We start from the raw sequence: 22437 nt of genomic DNA on the forward strand, positions 1-22437 counted from the left end.
ACCCTGTGTTAGAGGCGAGGAAACTGGACTTTTCTGCTTCTCTCAGCTTGCCCTCTCCTTACCCTCTGAACTGTAGTCTTAAAGTTCAGCTCAAACCAATTCTGTGTGGTGGATAAGCTTTTGTTGATGTTTTCTGAACACTTTATAGACTTCCAACGTTTTTTACAAAAACAGTACATGCTCATTGTAAAAATTTCCACTAATACAGGAAGTGAAAACAGTACAAAACTACAAATTGCTGTCCTGCTCCCTTCTCACCCCCCCCCCCCCAGTTTCCAGGGGTATTTCTTTCTAACAGTTTAGTGTGTAACCATCCTGAGCTTTCTGATGGACATGGACGTATCTGTGCACACCTGCCCCATAAATTGGATTGTGCTATCAATGATTTAAGCATAAACTTTAGAATCAGACACACCTGGGCTGTAATCCAGGTCATAGCTAATTAGCTGAGTGACACTAATTACCCGACCACTTTTAGTTTCAATCTCCTCAAGTGCAAAAGAGGAGTAATAATAATATCTATTTTATAGGGTTGTGGCAAAGATGAAATGAGGTTTTATATGAAAGCACTTAACTGCCTGGTATACAGTAAGTACCACACACACACACACACACACACCTGCACATGCATACACACAGAGTCCAGGGGCACAGAGTGAGTTAGTTTTCTGACCTCCAGCCTCATTGACTTTCAGCCACACCTCCCTGCCTCTCACCTGAGACCCCCCAGGCACAAGTTCAGTGCTCAGTACTTGTTAAATGAATGATTGAGGTTGGTGGGGAAGGAGGAGATAAACCCAGGGACTTGAGTCCGATGGAGCTCCTGGGTTGCCTGCTCTGGAGGATGGAGGGCTTTACCCCGTGGAGAGGGAGGGTGTGGGGACAGTGTGGGTTGACTGGACCAGCTGTTGCTTCAGGGCTCCAGGCCGGAGGCAGAGCCGAGGCCCCAGAGTGGCTCTCAGCTTAAAGGAGCCTGGCTTAAAAGGAATGTGCAGTGGGCTGCCTCTGCTCAGGAGGGGCTAAAAAAAGCCTCACCCTCCCCTGGGCTTTGTGTGAGGGTTATCAACTGCTCAAGTCAGCTCATCTCTCTGGCTGGACTCTGGCATTTTTGAGAGGGTCTGTTTCCCTGGCCCCTCTGGGTTTCCACCGATTGGCAGGAAGGGTTCAGCCTGTCCCAGAGGTGGAGGCCAGGAGGAGTGTGAGGTGGGGGTGGGGGGCTCATTGCCCCAAACGTGGTGACAATACACAGTTGTCAGCTGTACCCTGCTGGTGTTTCTTCCTTTTATAGTCAGAACAGATGCTCTTGCTCTCACCCAGCCCCTCTGTGGGGGCTCCTGCCCAGGATAAAAGGGGAGGGAGGCGGCCCAGTCTCCTGTCTCATCTCCCAGGCGCCACATCTCTTGATTCCTTCCCAGCTCCCACCTCCACCGAAGATCCCAACAGGACAACATGCCTCCCAAGAAGCCTGAGCCTAAGAAGGAAGCAGCCAAGGCTGCCCCAGCCCCTGCTCCTGCCCCAGCTCCAGAACCCCCCAAGGAACCTGCCTTTGACCCCAAGAGTGTCAAGGTGAGTGAGTCTCCACCACTGGGAAGAAGGAGGGGATGAAATTCAGGATCCTGGCTGTCTTGGACCTTGGAGATCTACTTCCTGGAGGTGGGACTGGGGTGAGGGCTGTGGTGTCCATGCCCCACATCACAGTGCACAGGGCGGGGGAGCTGGTGTCGGAGCTGGTGGGGGTACTTGGGGTTACAACCCCAAAGGAAAAGCCCCCAAAGGCCTTTCCCCTCAGGAATGGGTTTCTGCTCTGTCACCCCTAATTTACCCAGCACAGTTAGGAATGGCAGGGAGGTACAAGCAAGCAAGCAAGCAAGCAAGCAACCAACCAACCATTCAGCCTTAAATTTTAAGGCACTGTGGGAGCCACCATAGCAAAGAAAAAGAGACTGGCCCTTTCCTCAGAGGTAGTACAGTGTCCTTCTGGAGAAGAGACACGTAATGCTAACTGCCAGTGCATCTTGGAGGAAGTGATTTAAACAGTGAGGGAGCAGGGGGTCTGGGAAAGGCTTTGCCTGTAAGACCCTTGCAGTGGGTGGGTCGTGGGGTAGGAGAGGCTCTAGATAAGGTGAGAGGAGGCTGGTTCCCTCTCCCTCCCCACCCCTCCCCAGGTGGTTCCCTCCCTCTGTGGCCTCAGTCTGGGCTCCTGGCTGGAGTGAGCAGTGAACTGGCCCATCGCAGGCTGAGACCTTCCCTCTAACCTGGTGAGAGAAGGGAGCCTGGTTTCTTCTGGTGCCCTGGCCCTCTCCCCTCTTTGCCTTCCCTGCTCCCTCTCACACCAGAAGGTTCCTCTCCCTGGAGCTGGTGTAGGCCCTGCCTGCTGACTCAGTCACTTTAGGCCTCCCAGCTATCAGGTCCAGCTGCTGAAGGAATGGGTCTGGGAGGGGATGGGCCGAGGAAGGAGGGGTCAGAGGCCTCTGGAGAGTGGAGCAGTTCTGAGCCTTGGCACCAGAATGTAAGAGGTCAAGTGCTACTGGTATGAAGAGCTATTAATAACAGGTTGGGAGTGGTGGGCCCCTGGGGATATCCACCAGTGCAAGGCTGGGGGTGGCGAGGAATTAGATCAAAATAAGAGCTCAGGACTGGGTTCTGTGATAAGCAGGCAGGGAAACAAGCTCTGGGCTCTAATTTGGATGACCCTCCCTGGCCGCTTCAGTGTTCCTCCCAGCACCCACAGCCCCCTGACACCTCGCAGTTGTGCCAAGGACCTGGGGTCGATCTATGGTAATCACTACAAGGGTCAGGAGTCAAGCAGAACTGGATTGGCCAAGAGATGGAGGCAGTTGCACATCCCTGGGCTTGGTTATGGTCCACATGGAGGCAATAGTGTAAGACCTTGAAAGTTCCTGGGTCATATACGACTCCCACTATGGGCAGAGCCTAGCAAGGAAAGCTGACTACTCCCACCCCCATCAGAATGCTTTTATTTCTTTAAAAAACAATTTTTTAAAGAAAGAGACAAACAAGGATGATGACTTTATTTTTCATTTTTGAGAGAGAGAGACAGAGAGCAACCACACAAGTGTGAGCGGCGGAAAGGCAGAGGGGGAGAGAGAGAGAGAGAGAGAGAGAGAGAGAGAGAGAGAGACTCTCAAGCAGGCTCCANCCCATCAGAATGCTTTTATTTCTTTAAAAAACAATTTTTTAAAGAAAGAGACAAACAAGGATGATGACTTTATTTTTCATTTTTGAGAGAGAGAGACAGAGAGCAACCACACAAGTGTGAGCGGCGGAAAGGCAGAGGGGGAGAGAGAGAGAGAGAGAGAGAGAGAGAGAGAGAGACAGACTCTCAAGCAGGCTCCATATTCAGCTTAGAGTCTGACAAGGACTCAATCCCATGACCCTGGGATCATGACCTGAGTGGACGCTCAACTGACTCGAGCCACCCAGGCACCCAGGATGCTTTTATATCTGCTTTGTTCTGATAATGCGCTACTCTGTAGGACAGTCTGGTCCCTGGCATCTGGATGGCAGTTGCCTAGTGACCTCTGATCAGAGCCTTCTCTTTGGCCTTTTGCTTCTTTCCATCTACCCACCTCCCCCAGTTTCTCACCCCTGGTTGCAGTCCTCTTTCCTATGTCTGGAGATTCCAATCATTAGGGTTGTTGAAATTGCTTTAAAGTGAAAAAAGAATTTACGTATGCTTCATGAGGACTGTTTCTCCTTTTATTGTACTTATCCAGTTCCTTTGCTTAGAAGACTCCACTCAAAGATAGAACAAAAGTAAACTTAAGCTCAATATGTGTGGTTACGACCATTTATTCTGATTTTATGTTTTCATACTAATTTCTCTTGCACAATTACTCCTGGGGCTTAACACATTATGATGCACCATTTCCTCAGAGAGTTCATGCGAAGCATCCTTTACCCTATTTTAGGGGTTCCTTTACCTTCCTGACCAACCCCACCTTCAGCAAAGCCCATTTCTGGCCACTGCCAGTTTCCTTCCCAACCCAGTGTAACTCCTCCTCACTCTCCTAACTCCTTCCAGTCACCCCCGGAAGTCCCCATTAATAGAGGTCAACCTGTGGGGGGCAGAGAGGGGCCACAGCATAGGTGGCAGAGTTAGGACTAGAAATGACCATCCTAGAAGATGTGCCAGGAGTGGTTACCATCGCTGGTGGGGAGGGTGGTGGTAGGGAAGGACGATGAAGTAACACACAAAATTCCAAATTACAATGATGACTCATGCTTGTTCATTACCATTCATTTTCAGAGCTTCCCACTTGCCTCTTCTGTACTCAGCATTGGATTATCATGAGTTGTGGGGGCGAATCCAAAATTTATTCGTTTGCTCAACACATAGTCTTTGAGGCCCTACCCGGCCCCAGGCATTTCTGTGAACAGTAACAAAAATGCCTGCTCCAAGGGAACCCTGGCCTCAAGGGGCCCCCCAACCGGGGATACCTAGAGGCAGGACCACAGGTCATGAAACATCGAGGACCCACCTAGACTAGTTTAGCTGTCCCAGTGCCTACGAGGGAGAGGTGGGGGTGGAATGGGGTGAGGGAAAGGAAGGCGTGATAGAAGGATGTGTATCGCCAGTGGAAGAGGGAGACAGAGGGTGAGGAGTGGTGGGCGCCCAGTGGGGGAGGGATTGCGGTGGATTGCAAAGTAGGGATGAAAGTGAGTGCAGTTTTTTGCCGGCTAGGATGAGGAATTATTTACCTTTGACCCAAAGAAATTATAAAAGGGAGTCAGCATCTAGGGTATTTCTCTTTCCCTCTCATTGTGAGCCATGGCTTCACAAGTGGTGATGACGGCAGGTGCTCTGGCGGCTGTGCTATGTGATAGCCTGTCAGCTGTGGCTCCTCCATCAGGAGACTGGGGTTCTGGGCTCAGTCTACTGCCCTGCTCATTGGTGGCCCATGGGAGGTGACTCCAGGCCACTTGTGCTTTGGGAGCCTTCGGCAGTCTCAGCCCTCATTCCTGTGTTTCCCTCCCCACAGATAGACTTCACTGCTGACCAGATCGAAGGTGAGTTCTGACAACCCCACTCCCCCCACCCCCACACCCTCTGTTGCACTTTCCTGGAGGAGGAGGAGGAGGGAGAGGAGCAGTTGTCATCTCGGTAATAATAGTCACTGTCATCATCATCGATAACCTGAATTTGCCAAAGGTTTTCTGTGTGCCCATTTTCAACTACAACAGATATGTCTATCCTTCCTTCCTTCCTGCCTGCCTTCCTCCCTCTCTCTTTCTTTTTTCAGAGAGAGTGAGCGGGGGTGGGGAGGGTCTTGGGGGTGGGGGGAGAGATGGAGACCTAAGCAGGCTCCATGCCCAGCACAGAGCACTGGGGTCATGACCTGAATGCAAACCAAGAGTCAGATGCTTAACTGACTGAGCCACCCAGGTACCCCTAAATGTGTTATTTCTTAAGTATTTTACGTGGATTAACTCACTTAATTCTCACAACAACCTCATGAGGGAGAGACATTACCCACATTTTACAGTGATAACACTGAGGCACAGACAGGTTTGGTAGTTTGCCCAATCTTACACAGGCAGTTGGTGGTGGAGCCAGGATTCAAACTCAGGCAATCTGATTCCAGACCTGAATTCTCACCTATTCTGCTAGACTGCCTGGAACATAGTAGATGCATAGCACAAATGTCTTTTTTCCCCGTCCACTGCCCAAACCTGCTAAGTATTCAAGATATTTAGAACTCTCATTTCTGCGCCTGGTATTGGAAAGCCCTCCTTAGGTCATTGACATCCTCTCCCTCATCCTGTAGCCTGCTGAGGTGCTCACCCGCTAAAGGAGGAAGGGCCAATGGTGACTTCGAGGTGTGTAGTCCACCTGTGATTCCCACCACCAACCCTTCTCCACCTCTGAGGAAGACATAAAGTGATATTAAGTGCAGCTTCAAGACAAGCCTCAAGATCTCCTACCCTGCCACCTGATTACTGGCCATCTCCTGTAGGAGTCTGCTGTTCTGAGAATAGAATATTTCATCAAGTGATATCTACTTTATAGCTGGGGCTCATGGCCATTGCACCTTATCCGTTTTCCCCACCAGATGCCTCCAGGACATAAAATCATGGGAGCTGGGAGGGACCTCGAAAGGTCCTCTGATCCAACTCCTTGATTTTAAGCACACACTATATTTTTAAAAAGTAGACTAATAAATGGTTAAAAAACCATATACTACTTAAAAGTAAATAATGAAAAATAAAAATATTTTCCCCTTGCTTTCCTCTCATGCTGATCCCTCTCCCAAATCCATTGTTAATAAGACTATATGTCCTTTGAGAAAATATAGTAGTATATCAGTATATATTTAAAAAATTTATATATATTGAGTCANTTTTAAAAATTACATTATTTTATTTTTTTAAATTAATTTATTTATTTTGGGGTGGGTAGGGGCTGAGACAGAGGGAGAGAGAGAATCCCAAGCAGCCTCCACGTTGTCAGTGCAGAGCCCTACTCAGGGCTCGATCTCACAAGGCATGAGCTCATGACCTGAGCCGAAATCAAGAGTCCGATGCTTAACTGAGTGAGCTACCCAGGCGCCCTAAGAATTACATTCTCTAAAAAAGAATGGATGCACCTTTTAATTTAATCAGCCTAGCAGTGATAGACCTTCAGGCTGTTTCCAGTTGGGGGGTATCAGCGTGCTTTCCCCAGAGGAACTTCCTAGCAGTAGGTCAAAGGATACATGCATTTTAAACTGTAATAGTTATTGCCAAATTGCCTTCCCAAAAAGTGATGCCAGTTTACCCAAAAACAGGGCATGACAACTAGTGGATACATTTTGAAATTTGTGAATTGAATCTGACTCTGCTTTTGCAACACTCTGTAGACACTCACTTTCAGTCAATAGCCTGCAGTGCTGCAAAATACTTAAAACTCACATCAGTGTATTTTACTTAAGTATATACTTTGGTGTAGACATGAGCGTAGTGGTACTCATGAGGACTACAAAGTCAACTAATGATACCAACTTTTCATTTCCCAAGTGGGAATCATGGTCAGAGCCAAGGGCGACAGCTGGTTGTCTCTTTTCCTCCTTGAGGATTTTTGGGGCTGTGGCCTAACTCCTTTCAGTCTGTCATCCCTCTGACCTTGAAGGTATTGTTTCTTATTTTGGACTGGAATTGTTTCTGTTTTAATTTTACTCTTGCTATCTCTTCATTTGCTCTTTGATGAAGCTGAAGATAGTTTTGTGTGGTATGCTAGAAAGAATGTTATTTGGAATCAGATTTTGGCATTAGCTCTAATTCTACCATTATTGGCCATGAGACTTTGGGCAAGACACTTTTTTGAACCTTAATATTCTTATTGGCAAAGTAATATATTTGGTTCTTTTCAATTCAGAAATTCTGTGACTCTATTCAGAATCCTCTACATATCTTTCATCTACTTGAAGATAGTTGTTGAATCCTGTCATAGCTTTATATTCTCCAGGTGATATGGTTCCATTTTGTCTTAACAAAATGTTTATTCATTTTTGAGAGCAGGAGGCATGAGTGGGGGAGCGGCACAGAGAGAGGGAGACAGAGGATCCAAAGTGGGCTCCACGCTGACAGCAGAGAGCCTGGTGTGAGGCTAGAACTCACAAACCTAGAGATCATGACCTGAGTCAAAATCAGAGACTCAACTGACTGAGCCACTGAGGTGCTCTGGTCCCATTTTTTAAATGCTATTTTTTTATTTTCTCATAGGAATTAGCTTCTAACTCTTGATTTACCAGTCCCTCTCCAGATTTCCATATTCTTGTAGGAAGGGATTACCACATTTGCTCATTGCTCTAATAAGCACCTGACTACTACAGACTATTGAGAAGAGGTTTCTTCTGAGCCCACGAACATCACTTCTCATACACCCCAAGATCGCACTGGCTTTGTCTTCTACCTAGTAGCAGCCCTAAACTTCAGTGTTTGGGGTTTCTGTGCACACCAGGACTCTGCAGCAGGCTGGAGCATTAGCAGGCACAGCAGATCCTTCCCCCCTCCTCCCCCCTCCTCACTGTTTCCTTGGTGTCCTGAATCCTTGGCCAGAAGTCACGTGCACACTAACCTATAAATGAGGGTAGCAATACCTATAGCATAAGGTTTGTGTGTGTGTGTTTATTTAATGTTTTATTTATTTCTAGGAAAGAGAGAGAGAGAGAGAGAGCGAGAGAGAGAGAGACAGCGTGAGCAGGGGAGGGGCAGAGAGAGAGGGAGTCACAGACTCTGAAACGGGCTCCAGGCTCTGAGCTGGCAGTCAGCACAGAGCCCGACGCAGGGCTCGAACCCACGAACCGCGAGATCATGACCTAAGCGAAAGTCGGACGCTTAACTGACTAAGCCACCCAGGCGACCCTAACATAAGGTTTTTGAAATGTCCTTACAACATTATTAGTGCAGAGCTTGGTCCATTGTAAGTGATCAAATACAGGTCATTGTTCTTATCACTTTCCCTCCTTATGTTCGACCCTCCTAGTGAGTTTCATTATGTTCTTTGATGAGGGGACTCCTTCTTTTATTAACTCTGACCTCAGTCTTCAGAATGAACTAAAAAAAGATCAAAAAGTCTGAGTTCAGATTCGGCTCAAATGTATTCACTGAGCACCAAATTTGTGCTAGAAGTCATGATCATTGCCTTAAAAGTTAAAAAAAAAATTTTTTTTTTATCCTTCTAACAAAACTGTGAGGTGGGTGTCATTTCCTTTTGGCAAAGGAGGAAACCAAGGTTCGGTGAGGTTAAGTGGCCTGGCCAGGATCACATAGCTAAGTGGTAGTGAGATAATACTAACACCATTGTTTGAGTATTTACTATACACTGGATATTTTCTTAAGATTTGTAACATACATTATTGTATTCAATTTGAATGTAATTTAAGAACCCTATGAGGTAGGTGTCATTTACAGAAGAGGAGAGGTTTATGGAGGTTAAATATTTACTTGCTTAAGGTCATACAGCTAGTAAGCAAAGGAAATGGAATTTGAACTCAATTATTCAGTAATTGAAAGACATGTGGTTTTATATGTTTTTAAATTCTTACAAAGCCCAATAAAGACTTGCAAGTAACCATCTTGGGGGAACTTGCTTTGATGTGCAGAATGGTTTGTAAATAATCCGTAAACAGCCTCTAAGGGATAAGTGTTTCTAAAGTACTTGGTGAGGATTAAAAGCAGCTTTCTTCCTAAGTGGTTCTTTGGTTTATATTGTTAATCTATCTGCTTAGTAAACCATTTCTTTGCCCTTCCCAGTCCGGATTATCCCCAGTAATGAACTGGTTGAATCCAAATTAATGAGGAATTAAGGTTCTCTGCAAAAGGCCAGGAGTGCCTTAATTCGGCCCTGCCCCTATGATACCTGACCTGGTACCTTCAGGGAGTCTAGTCCCAGCTCTGAGCTGGCTCTGGAAGTAGGGAATACAATAGCCACCATTTGTTGGATTCCTTTAAAATACACTAGACAACATGCTTGGTGCACTTGGCAACCCCCCCTGCCCCCCAGCAACCCACTCAGGTGGACATTGTATCCCTGCTTAGAGCTAAAAAAGGAGGGCCCACTGAGGCTAGTAGTTTGCTCAAGGCCACTAGCAAGTCAGTGTTAGAGCTGGGGTGCTCTGACTGTCTCCACCAGGTCAGCTTGTCTGGCCTGGAAAAGGCAGTGCTGATAGTAGCCAGCTTTCGAATAGGTCTTATCACTTTGCAGTGTGCCCCCCCCCGCCGGCCCCCCACTGCCACCTCCTTTGACACTCAGTGGAGCCTTGCTCCCTGTGTTTGCACAAGGAAACGGAATCTTAGCTGGGCTTATTCTGAGCTACTCAGCAGAGCCAAGATGAGAACCAGGGAATCCTGACTTCTGAGCTTGTGCTGGTTTCACTTCCCTGCCATTTTTGACAGTCAGGCACCTCCCCTACAGCAGGGGAAGGTGGATGGATGGCAGCAGTGAGGCAGGGGAGGTTATATGACCATGACTGATAGAAGAGACCCCAGGCGGAGCGCTGGAGTAGGTCACGCAGTCTCCAGGATGCCCCTTTGATTGTCAGAAGATGCTGTGGGGTAGTTCTAAGGAGCGGCTGGAACGATGGCCGAGGGGAAATACAAATGCTTTATCAATCACATTGAGCTGCCCTTCATCCTGGGCAGGTGGAGGCTGATCAGCCTCAGCCCAGGGGCCTGCAGTCAGGTCTTCTCTCTGCAGAGTTCAAAGAGGCTTTCTCGTTGTTTGACCGGACGCCGACTGGGGAGATGAAGATCACCTATGGGCAGTGTGGGGACGTGCTGCGGGCACTGGGCCAGAACCCCACCAACGCCGAGGTGCTGCGCGTCCTTGGCAAGCCCAAGCCTGAAGGTCAGTGTGGGCCTTGTAGCTCTTGGTGTCTGTCCCACGGCCCCTGGGGCTCTTTCTCTTCTCCCACTTTAACCCTTCAAGGCCAGCCCCGCCTCCCCAGGTTAGGAGCTGTTCTTGTTTTCCTAGTGAGGTCGGAGCTCCTGGAGAGCAAGAGTGACATTCTATTGCTTCAGTGTCTTCCTCTGATGCCTCAGGGGGCAGGGAGGCGAGGTGGGGATCTGACCACGAACCACTCGCTGGCACCCCTGCACCCAGTTGCTCTTACCCTGAAATGTCCTGTGACCACTATGAGTTGTATCACAAATACTTAGTTTCTAATGAGGGTCAGAGCACTGAAGATTGCAAATGACTCATTTAATAGAAGTTAGAGCAGACTGGAGATGAGCTCTGTAAAGATGTCTCTTTTGCTCATGTGCATTCAGTAGGTTTTGGGGAATGAGTTTCCAAAGTGGCACAAGGGAATGTGTCCCATTTGTGAATGTCACTTGTCATGTATGGTAGTAAGGTTAACAGCTGCTCTGACACACATGTCCTGAGAGGTGTGGGCACTAGGTGAGGCAGGCAGACCTGGCCAGAGCCCCCCAGTGGGGGCTGGGGGGCATCTCTAGTGGCTTCCTGGGCCCCACATGGATCCTTCCCCTCCTTCTCTTGCTGGTGATGACAGCAGTGTGGGGTGAAGGATGTGGACAGGAAAGGGTCAGAGGACCAGCAGGCCTGCTTAGAGATTAAAAGATGTCCTGGAATTTCCATGTTTGGAGGTTCCTATGTTGTTATAAAAGAAAGAATTGCCAACTCTTGTGGTATTTAAAAAGTAAAGCTTTCAACACACTACAACATGGGAGAAGTGGGCTAGTCACAGAAGGATTGCAAATTTATAAAAATTATTGATTCAGAGTTGCTCCAGGCAACGTGGTCTAGTAATGAAACCCAAAGGAAGAATTTTGCAAAATTCTCTTTTTTGTAATCTTATCAGTTTACCTCTGTGACCTGTCACATATCACAAGTCTACCTTGTGAATGTGAGGCCTGGTTCTGTGACCCTTTGGGTGCCCTCAGATCCTGCTGCAGTCACCCTTAGCTCTCCTGCCTAGCTGGCCACCGGGAGGAGAGGTCTGGGTGGGAGTCATGGCGGCTTTTCCCTTCTGCCCTGGTCCTGGCCTGGCAGAGCTGGGGCAAGGCTCCCTGCTGACCCTCTGCTCCCAGCACATTCTTTCCTTCCCGCCTACAGAGATGAATGCCAAGATGCTGGACTTTGAGACGTTCCTGCCCATCCTGCAGCACATCTCCCGCAACAAGGAGCAGGGCACCTACGAGGACTTTGTGGAGGGGCTGCGCGTGTTTGACAAGGAGAGCAATGGCACCGTCATGGGCGCCGAGCTTCGCCATGTCCTTGCCACCCTGGGTATGCAGGCTGGTGGAGCTCTGGTGGGAGGAATGGAGGGGTGGGAAGTGCCCAAGTGGCATATGTTGGGGGTGTCCAAGGGCCCCTGTGTTCTGAGGATCACATCCTGATTCAGGAACAACCTTCCCCAACTGGGTTTGCTCAGCTGGGCTTGGGGGGAGAGAAGAGCAGGTTGGCAGAGCAGGCAGGGCTGAAGCGTGAAACATGGAACCCAGGGCTTCTGTCCTTGGCATTGCCTCAGTCACTGAGGTCCTGGTCTGCTGGCCCAGTGCTGGCTGTAGGGCAGAGGGCGAGGCCTCGGGGAGTAGGAGGGATCTAAGACACTTGCTTCCCTTCCAAAGCTTGGATGTCCGCCTCCCAGTCCTGGGGAGCCTTGGGCCTCGAGGTGGTGCTTGGGTTTTGCCTGTCCCTCCTTGGCCATCTGTAACTCAGAGCCTACTTCTCCAATCCCAGGAGAGAAGATGACTGAGGCTGAAGTGGAACAGCTGTTGGCTGGGCAAGAGGATGCCAATGGCTGCATCAATTATGAAGGTACTGGGTCATGGCCTCACTTCCTCGGGCACCCAGGCATGGCGGGCACAGTTTGGGCTGGGTGGATCTGTAGAATAGGACAAGGCAGATCCAGGGCCTGGAAGCTGTGTGTACCAGATGGGTGATGGTCAGCTCCCATTGGATGTTCTTTTCCATCCTTGGAGTGAACAGCATATTATAACGGAAAGAGCCCAGAGTTTGGAGATAGATCTGTGATAGACCAGCTGTGTGACTTGGATCAAGTCACTTACCTCTCTGAGCCTTAGTTTTTTAAATCTCAGCAATGGGGTTGTGCTGGCACCTTTCTCAAGGTTGCAGGGATTAGCAGAGACAATGGAGCTCATTTTGTCCATGTCGGACTGTCGGCTGAGAAGACACAGGGCAGAGGTTCCGTCTCTTCCTCCAGCTGCTCCCCATCAACCCCAAATAAGAGAAAGAGTCATGGTCTGGGGAAAAGGAGAGGGGAAGGTTGGAAGTCTGGCAGTATATGGGAGGGGAAGAGGTCCCAGGGGCTGGGAGGTGCCAAGCGCGTGACTGATTTCTGTTTTCTTTCTCAGCCTTTGTCAAACACATCATGTCTGGGTGAAGCAGACCTCTCCAGGGTGAGTGCGGCCTCTCCCTCCTGGCCCCTTCTGGGGTCTGCCAGGGGCTCCCAAATACCACTACATGCCCTAGAGCTTTTCTGTTCCAACCCAGCCCCTCAGGGGAAACGGGGCGGTGGGGGTGGGGGGGTCACGATGGGAGAGCAACCTGGTCTGCCTACCTTTGCTCTCTGTGCTCCCGCCTCCCACCCTTGCTCCCTTCCAGCCTGGCCATGTGCTCTCCTTAGTCTCTACACCCTATCTTGACCCCCATCAGTCATACCTTATGGCCTCTCTTAGGGTCTCTAAGGGTCCCTTAGGCCTGGGCCTCCTGTATAGGCTCCTGCATGTGCGAAAACCAGGTCCTGGGTAGAGGAGAGAGTGCTCCTGGCTGGTGCTCTGGACTGTGTTCCTATTCACTCCCTCCTCTGAGCTCCCCTGAGCCGAGGCCCATCCTGATTGGGGTATGGGGTTTGTGATAAGGCGTGGGGGTTCATCTAGCACTTTCTTTCAGGTGCCTGGCCCTTGGCCTTAGCCTTTCTGGGGCGAGTTAGGCAAGCGGCCCAGAGTGACTGAGCTGGAGCTGGGGTCCTGGACTTAACTGCTGTGCCACAGCCCCGAGGACTCCCTGTGAATAAACAGCTGGGGCGAGCCGGGCCAAATTCTTGGATTCCAACCAGTCTCTGAATTGTGTTTTTAAAAGTAATTAATTGAGGGGTGTGTGTGTGTGTGTGTGTGTGTGTGTGTGAGTGTGTGTGTGTGTGTGAGAGAGAGAGAGAGAGATGAATTTTCATGCATTTTCCTCAGAGAAATGAGTAGTATCTGGCATCTGGGAGACAAAATACATATAATATAAAATTTCCATCTTAACCATTTTTAGTGTATAGGTCTATAGTGTTAAGTATATTCACACTGTGTAACCAATCTCCAGAACCTTTTAATTTTACAAAACTGCAATTGTATATTCATGAAACACTAGCTCCCCATTTCCCTCTTCCCCAAGCCCCTGGTGATCACCATTCCACTTTCTATATCCATTAATTTGACTGATTTAGGTATCTCATGGAAGTGGAGTCATACAGTATTCGTCTTTTTGCATCTGGCTTGTTTCACTCAGCATAATGTCCTCAAGGTTCATCCATGATGTAACCTATGTCAGAATTCCCTTGTTTTTTAACGATGAATAGCATTCCTCTGCATGTATGTAACCACATTTAGTGTATGGTCCTTGTTACTTGATGTGGGCCCCTGTAGGTGCCTCTTTCCCTGAGTACAAAGCCCCCAGGACCCTATTCAGCCCTGCGTATCCTGGACATCCTCCTGATTCACTGCTCAAACCCTGGGCTCCATACCCAGGACTCCAGCTCAGGGCCCTGGAAAGTGTCAGGGTCAGAGGGAGCACAGACCTCTGCCTGGGAGGGCAAGGGAGCAGCAAAAGGCAAGTGGGAAAAGGAGAGAGATGAGAAAACCAGGATTGGGAAGGAGATAGAGGATGTGATGAAGTTAAAGACAACACGCCCAAGAGCAGAACCACTTATATGGGAGTTCCAGGGCCCAGTTACTCCTGTATGGGGGTCCTTTTATCCCTGAGAACTCCCCAGAGTGGATTCGATTCTCCTTCTCACAGCCTTTCTGCTGCCCTGCTGGGACATCCAACCACAGAACTTTGTGGAACATCTATAAATCCAGCCATTGTTGGGATTCCATGAGCCCAAATGGGAAGATTGTCGTGGGAAGCAGAGAACCACAAGCCCAAATTTGCCCTTCTCAGAATTTGTAGTCTGGCTGGGAAGAGGAGACCAAGGCCCATGTATAAGCCTTCTTCCTTTGAAGAGGGGTCCCGCTTTGGGAGTAAACTGGTTGAATCATAAAACCAGAGATCTTTATGTAGTTGTAAGAGGGGTCGTTGACTCCAGTGGTTTTTAAACTGTTTTAGCTAAACGAACTTCTACTCTATGGGGAAACCAGTCATGAAGCTGATGGGAACCGAGCTCTCTGGCTGAGGCGGTGGGCTGGATTCCAGCTTCTTGGAGTCTCTATTTGGGTTCCTTGGAACACAACCAGAAGAACACTGATTGAGCCAGACCTAACTGTAAAAATAAAAGAAATGGATCGTTAGAGGTGAAGTGACTTATCCAAGGTCACAGCTAACAGAAGTCCAGCCCACTTTCCCAGAATCTCCTATTTTTCCCATTTTCAACACCAACCTGCCTTTGAAATTTTTTTCCAAGTTAGGCTCTTGGGAGTTTTTCACTCTTGTTTACTCCCGACCATTCTGACTACTCTTTTTTGACCTTATTTATTTCTCCTTTTTGAAAATCATCTTCCCCAACTTGAAATCTGACATTCTGCCTCCATGTCGGGGCCTCATCAGATTTCCTTCCTCCCTTTCTTCACAAAGTGTTTGTTGTTCACTATATGCATTTGTGAGGAATCGGGGCTAAAACTCCCAATGATTACAAAACTGAAAGTGTTTTCCTTGCCAAAGAAACATATGGTCCAGTTCAGCAATGGCAGGAGCATCCAGGGACTAACCAGGAAATGATTGCCAAATAGCGTAACAGCAGCAGAACGACTTCATCCTTGTAACTTATAGTGTAAGTTCCAGGGGACCTGGAAGGAGAGGAACCAGAAGGAAGTGACAGGGAAGATTCTCCTTGGGAGATGGGCTTGAAGTGGGACCTAAAGGTAAAGATGCCCCAAGGCTGGTGCTCAGCCCCAGAGAGCAAGAAGGTCTTGAACAGAGCTTACCAACTCCTTCAATAGACACTTACTGGGTGCCTACTGTGTGGACGGCACTGGCTTGGGCCTTGGGGATTCACTGTACGGTCATGGTCCCTGCCCTCATGGAGCCTACAATCTAAGGGGAAGACAGACATTAAATGGTTGTAATCGTGTGACAGAGAAAGCCAACATTCTTGGAATGCGCTATCAGTTATGGTTATATTCGTCTGTGAGTTACGAAGACCAAAAGCGGTTTGAAAGAAACAAAAGTGCATCTTTCCCTCCCATTGAAGTGCAGAGGTTGGCAGTCCAGGGCTGGGACGGTGGCAGCCATTCTGCACAAAGTCCTCGGCACCCAGGCTCCTTTTATCTATGACCTCTGTTCAGGGTCTAAGATGGCTGCTCTGGCTCTGCTACCACTGCTACCGGAGGAGGAGGAGGAGTTCCGGAAGCATCCTCCTCTGACCCCAGCACGACTTCTATGGCATTGGGCTTGTTCGTGCCCTTGTCCTCTTAGTCACCCCGTCCCTCCACAGCCTCCCTCCGGCCTGGCGCGCCAGTCAGGCTCAGCACGTGCCCCACCTGAGAAGAGGTGTGGGTGAAAGGTGACCTATTTCCAAGTTTTTCTTTGGACTGACTTCCAGGATTTCAAACCACAACTCAGGCCATGTCTTCATCTGCTCGGGCCGCCATGACAAAATACCACAGACCATGGGCGCTTAAACAACAGTCATTTATGTCTCACGGTTCTGGGGGCTGGAAGTCTGAGGTCAGGGTACCAGCCTGCTTGGGTTGGTGAAGACTCTCTTCCTGTTTTCCTGTTGTATTCCCAGAGAGGAGAAAAAGTGGGGAGAGGAGAGGAAGAGAGACAGAGGTAAATCCATTTTGAGGGCTCTACAATCGTGACTTTGCCCAAATATGATTATCAAAGGCCCCACCTCCAAATGCCTTCACATTGGGGATGGGGAGCTGGAGCTTTAACATATGAATTTAAGGAATTCGATTTGAGGGCTGAATTTGGAAGCATAATTCAGTTCCCTAGCAGACCATATACTCTATAGGAATAGGACTGAGCCCACTGTGGTTTCTTCCACCACCCTGAGGGGTGGCCGACTATGGATCTAAGAGGGTGGCCCTTCAGGAGATCGAATGAAGGTAGGGGGAAGGGGGCAAGGGCCGTCCCAGATCCTGTGCAGATGGGAGGAAGGCTCTAGCCTGGAGCCAGCAATGGTGCCATCTTGATGGGGTGATGGTCAATGATGGTCCTTGTGGAAGGACGAAGGTGACTGAATGTGCCCATAGGCCAGGCTTCCCGTCTCCCAGGGACTGGGACAGTAAACACAGACCCTGATGCAGCTTCCTCACCACTCCAAACCTGTGGACAGATGCTGCAGAGGAGGCTTCCTGCTCCGGCTCAGAGAGGAGGGGTAGCTTCATTGAAAGTTCCCACAGTCAGAGGGGATGAACCAAGGCAGGACACAGGGAGGAGATTTAGGGAAGGCTCCTTCTTACACTCTCCCTGCTCTGCCCCTTCCGTACCTCCTGTCCAAAGGTCATTGTGTGCATCCTGGCTCCTAAGCCCAGAGTCTGTCCTGCTCCCAGAGACAAAATGGGGAAGGCAGTCACTAGAGCTAAGGTGATTATGGAATGGGGTCTGCTGAGGCCAAAGGCAGATTTCAGAGAGATGATAATAAAGAGCATTATCAACTCAGCGAACACCTATTATGTGCCGGGCACTGGGCTAAGCACTTCACATCACTTTTTCTCATAGCAGCCTGGGACATAAGAGTCATTATCCCTATTTAAGATTTTTAAGACATGACACAGAATAACAACAACAAACTCCACCCTTTAGTCTTTTAATTTCCTCCCTCTAGCTGAAGGCTGTAGCATGGTATAATATTAATATTCCTAGAATGCCATTTTCATGAAGTTGCTTCCTCAATTAGGACTTAAAAAACCTCCCCAAAAGCTACTGGTCATTCCCAAAGCTTTCTGTCAGTTTCTTCCTTTATTTGACTCTACTCTCCTAGGGACACCACTTGATGTAGCCTGCTGAACTCTTTCTCCTCCTTAGCTCCTCCATTTTGCTTCCTCCTCCTCCTCATCTCCCTCCTCGCCCTCATGTCCACTTCATCCATTTTATTCCTCCCTTCTGTTGTGTGCTCTTCTTTCTGAGCAAATGATTCCCACCCTTCAAGACCCAAGTCAGGCTGCCCGCCTCTGCAGCCTTTCGCTGCAGCTCTCTGTGCTAATTATCAATGGCCACAATTTAGTCTCCTTAACCAGCTGCCAAGTTGGAACCGAAGATATCAGCGCTAGAGAAAACCCTGGAGACTTCCAGTGGAGTGTAATCACTGGAGAGCAGCATGTGGCATAGTGCCATCACGTGTTTGGGTGGCGTCCCGTAAAATGCCTTTGGTAACTAGGGCTTTCAGGTGGGAGGTGTGTTGGTGGAGACGGCTGGTGGTGCAATATCAGCCTCCTACCGCTAGATGGCAGAATTGCAGCGGCATGCTTCCGCCGGACGCCCAGGTGTGTAATCGCACAGCTGGACCCCGAGAGGCAGAGGAAGAGGAATTCCCAGGCTGGGCTGGAAGGGACCTTAAGTCACTCAGTCTATCACTATGCCTTCAGGAAAATGGGGGTTTTATTCACTTTCAAAGACTCACAACTAGCAGTTAGCTTGCTTCAGTAATCCCACAAAATTTTGCAATAAGGGGTCAAAGAGAGGACACTATTCTGGACACGTCCAGTCGGCTCCTATATCGCATCCGTGCTTGTCTTCAGTTCTACAAGTTGCAAAATGAGGAGGATGATTAGCTCATCGTTAATCCCTTCCAGCTCTCTGACACTGATCATTTAGAACTCGACAAGCTTCTTGCTATTCTGCCATTGTCCATTTGCTCTCTTTTCATTGCTGTTGTGTATACACGTCTAAAATCTTCAGTGGTAGAAAGCATTCACTCAGAAGAACTATGGAGTGCCCAAGAGTAGGTGCTTTGGGAGATTAAAAACCAAACCAAACCAAACCAAACCAAACCAAACCAAACTAAACCAAAGTCACCCATGGTCTTCCACTCCATGAGTTTACACTCTACTGGAGGACAAACGACCTGAATGTGAAAAGTTAAACTATGTTAAAAGACAAAATAGAAGGGGCGCCTGGGTGGCTTAGTCGGTTAAGCGTCCGACTTTCGCTTGGGTCATGATCTCACGGTTCGTGGGTTCGAGCCCCGCGTCGGGCTCTGTGCTGACTGCCAGCTCAGAGCCTGGAGCCTGTTTCAGTCTGTGACTCCCTCTCTCTCTGACCCTCCCCTGCTCACGCTGTCTCTCTCTCTCTCCTAAAAATAAGTAAAACATTAAAAAATAAAAAAATAAAAAAATAAAAAGACAAAATAGAAGAAAGGACACCAGGCAGTATAAGTCTATGGATCAAGGGAGAGGCTTGGGCTCACGCAGAGCAGTGAGAGCTCTTTCACAGAAGAGGTGTGGCAAGCTTGGATCTTCACCAACTGGAACCAGTCTCTGTCTTTTAGGATTTGGTAAAAAGAAATAGGGAAGAATAAAAGGAGAGAGAGAGAAAAAGAACTGGAGAATGGAATGAGAGGCAGGGAGAAAGGAAGAGAGAGAGGATGGAAGGGTGAGCAGGGACCCCACTCTGGAGTGATGTGTGCCAAATTCAGAGGCAGAGAAGAGATATGAAAACAATCTAAAGGTAAGTGGGAAAGTACTTTCTTTTCTCCCCTAACCTTGTAGAACCACAGAATTATAGACTTCCAGGTTGGGAAGAGACCTCTAGTTCAAACTCTTCCATCAAAGCCTTGTAACATGACTACCCATTGTTCACTTGAATATTACCGTGACATGGGACTCAATACCTCTCAAAGTAACCCATTCCATTTTGAGAACAACTCTGATACTCTTCTTAGTAAGAATCTGATATCTACACTTCTGAGATTTGCATCAGCTAGTCCTGGATCTGCCTTTCAAAACAACCCAGAAAAGATGTAAGAACATTCCCCATGACAGAAATTTGCATTTCTTCTTTCCTCAGCTGAGCGCCTGCCAGCAGGTGCTTGTTTCAGGCCAAGATTCTTGTATCCATTTCACGTGGCCAGTTGCTGTCTAACTTGTTCTATCTGGGGCTCAGTTCTCTCTTAGCAATGTACTTGCACACTTCAATTTTTTTAAATATTTATTTTTGAGAGAGAGAGAGAGAGAGAGAGAGAAAGACAGAGCATGAGCAGGGGAGAGGCAGAGAGAGAGGGAGATACAGAATCCAAAGTATGTTCCAGGCTCTGAGTTGTCAGCATCAGCCTGATGTAGGGCTTGAACCCACGAACTGTGAGATCAAAACCGGAACAGAAGTTGGACGCTTGATCAACTGAGCCACCCAGGTGCCCTACTTGCACACTTTAGAGTCTGGAAATTAATCTTTTGGACAGAAAAGATGGAACTGAAGTCAAAATTGTCAGCACAAAGGATTGTACCCTTCTTGTTCTTCTTGCTCTGAACATAGGTACATCATATTTTTATTAATTCTAACATTAAAAAATTTTCACCTCATTTAGGACCTATGCCTTCTTGGCCTTGTTCCTCTCAGCCCCATGCCCCAAGTTTATGTTCAGAATCAGCCCTCAGCTGTCCTTCCTTCCACCTTTATGGATAAGAACCCTCAGAACTCCCTTTCCTCAGCTCCATCAGCCTCTTTGGAGCCCCTTCCCCACCTATTTCCTTATTTAGTTGTTTGCGATTTGCTTTTGAATACCACCCATTATGCTGGCGCTAGGAATAGAGATTTTTAACTGTAAAAGACTGTTGTGGGCACATTCATGCTCTTTTTCCAAGAAGATTGATACTTTTCATCATATTTTCAAAGGGGTCAGAGACCCAAAAAAAGGGTAAGAACTGTTTTTTCGGAGCCTTTGTGGGATTCTGTTTATCTTTTCCCTGAATGTTTTGATATTGCATCTGGTGTGGCCAGAGTTCTTTCCAGGCTACCATGACCTCTAAGATAGCTCACCCCCTTCTCGAAGGACTCTCTTCACTTCTGCCTCTCTCCCAGACATCCCTGAGTCACACTTAGGTTTAAAGAGGCAATTCTACTTCATCTGTGGCCCCACTTTTAGTTGACTGTGTGTTCCTACCAAGCTGGATCTTCCTGTGTGTGAAACCCTCCCCCTTGCCCCCAGTGCCGGAGCTTTTTTTATTTATTTTTTAATTTTTGAATTTTTTAAAATAGTTTATTGTCAAGTTGGTTCCCATATAACACCCAGTGTGGAGCTTATTGAATTATTGAATTTCTACCGTCACTTCTCTCTTCCCTTATCACATTCGGTGGCATCCTCTGGGCTTTTGTTCTCAAACAGTGGGTTCCCTGTGGATGTGAATCCTCTTGGTGGTCAGTATTCTCATGCCTACTCTCCTACCAGTTTCATTTTTCTTAGACAGAGTCTATTGTCAAATGGAGATGACTCTCATCTCATAAATTTTTGGTCATCCCCAAGAGAGTATGTGTCATTCTGTGTTTACATCTATGGTGCATCCGGCAGCTAAGGGACACCCCCAACGGGGGCTTGGGGGTGTCTGTGTCTCAGGTTTCTCTGTGGGCATATGGGACTCTGTTCTTAGCACCCGAGGACTGGAAACAGCACATCTGGCTGGGCTGGTGTCTGGGCTCCCTCAGCCTCCTGACCCTCAGGCTTCAAAGGAGATTTAAAAAGTAGCCCCCTGGACCCTACTACCCCTTCTCCCATTCCATCCCCACCCATGCTCATTCTCTGAACTCAGCTCCTCTGTGTCCTCCATGCTATGAGGAAGCCAGGGCCAAACATCCAGTGTTGACAGCACGGTTACCAGTTGGAATGTGAAGAGTTCCACAAACATTGACTTAGTGCATTTTATTGCTGGTGCTGCAACTTTTCATTTGACTTAGAATTTTGTCTTTGTGATAGTTTGCCAGTGTCTAGTCTCTTATAAAGAAAAAGCTGGTATTGTGCCAGGCCTTTGGGGTTTAGGAAACTGAATAGAATCTGATCCTTGCCCTCAAGGAATATCAAGACTGATAGGCAAGCTAAGACGTGTTTTGTGCACAAACACGAAAATATCAAGCAGAAGGCAAAGGCTTATAAGAGCGATACTAGCAAAGAAAGTGGGGGGGGGGGACTTGAAAGGGAGAAGTAGGCTTTATTTCCAGTTAGGAAATCACAGGAGGCTCTTTGGGGGCAGTTGGAGCTGGTATTGAAAGTGTAGAGGCTGGGGGTGATTTTGATCCACACTCACAGAAGTGGTAGAGCAGTGGTTAAGAGCAGAGTCTCAAGGGGGTGTCTGACTTCAGCTCAGGGCATGATGTCATGGTTTGTGAGTTCAAGCCCCACATCAGGCTTGTTGCTCTCAGCCCAGAGCCTGCTTCGAATTCTCTGTCTCCCTCTCTCTCTCTGCCCCTTCCCTGCTCATGCTCTCTCTCTCAAAAATGAATAAACATTTAGAAAAAAAGAGAGAATGTAGTCTCAGGGTCACAGTGGGTCTATGCTTAGGAGCCGTGTGACCTCCAGCAAGTGTCTCAGCTTCTCTGAGCCTCAATTTCCCTATTTGCAAAATGGAGATAATGGTAGTACTGACCTCATTTGCTTATTAGGAGACGAATTCGGGAATTAGTACATGTAAAGCACTTAAAACAGTGTCACATTGTAAGGACTTAGTAACTCTTAGCTCTACAGGGGAGAAGAATGTTCTAGGAAGAGGGAACAACTCTAGCAAAAGGAGAAAAATGAAGGAACTATTCTCCTTTAAAACTTTTTTAATTCCAGCGTGGTTACCATATGGTGTCATATTAGTTCAGGCGTACAA

The 22437-nt window shown here is 48.1% G+C and overlaps 1 protein-coding gene across 3 annotated transcripts in view; it reads left to right on the top strand.

Moving 5' to 3' along the window:
- Positions 1 to 13537, top strand: part of MYL4 (myosin light chain 4) — a 28384-nt gene extending 14847 nt beyond the window's left edge. For all 3 annotated transcript variants that reach the window (XM_077780371.1, XM_077780373.1, XM_077780372.1), the window contains exons 2-8: positions 1416 to 1566; positions 5004 to 5031; positions 10199 to 10348; positions 11576 to 11749; positions 12203 to 12280; positions 12838 to 12882; positions 13376 to 13537. In XM_077780371.1, the coding sequence (XP_077636497.1) occupies positions 1416 to 1566; positions 5004 to 5031; positions 10199 to 10348; positions 11576 to 11749; positions 12203 to 12280; positions 12838 to 12866 (610 nt within the window). In that variant the 3' untranslated portion in view covers positions 12867 to 12882; positions 13376 to 13537. The remainder of the gene's footprint in view (positions 1 to 1415; positions 1567 to 5003; positions 5032 to 10198; positions 10349 to 11575; positions 11750 to 12202; positions 12281 to 12837; positions 12883 to 13375) is intronic.
- Positions 13538 to 22437: the final 8900 nt, after the last annotated feature.

This window comes from Crocuta crocuta, unplaced genomic scaffold, assembly GCF_008692635.1.
Source record: "Crocuta crocuta isolate KB4526 unplaced genomic scaffold, BGI_CrCroc_1.0 scaffold288, whole genome shotgun sequence".
Taxonomy (NCBI): Eukaryota; Metazoa; Chordata; class Mammalia; order Carnivora; family Hyaenidae; genus Crocuta; species Crocuta crocuta.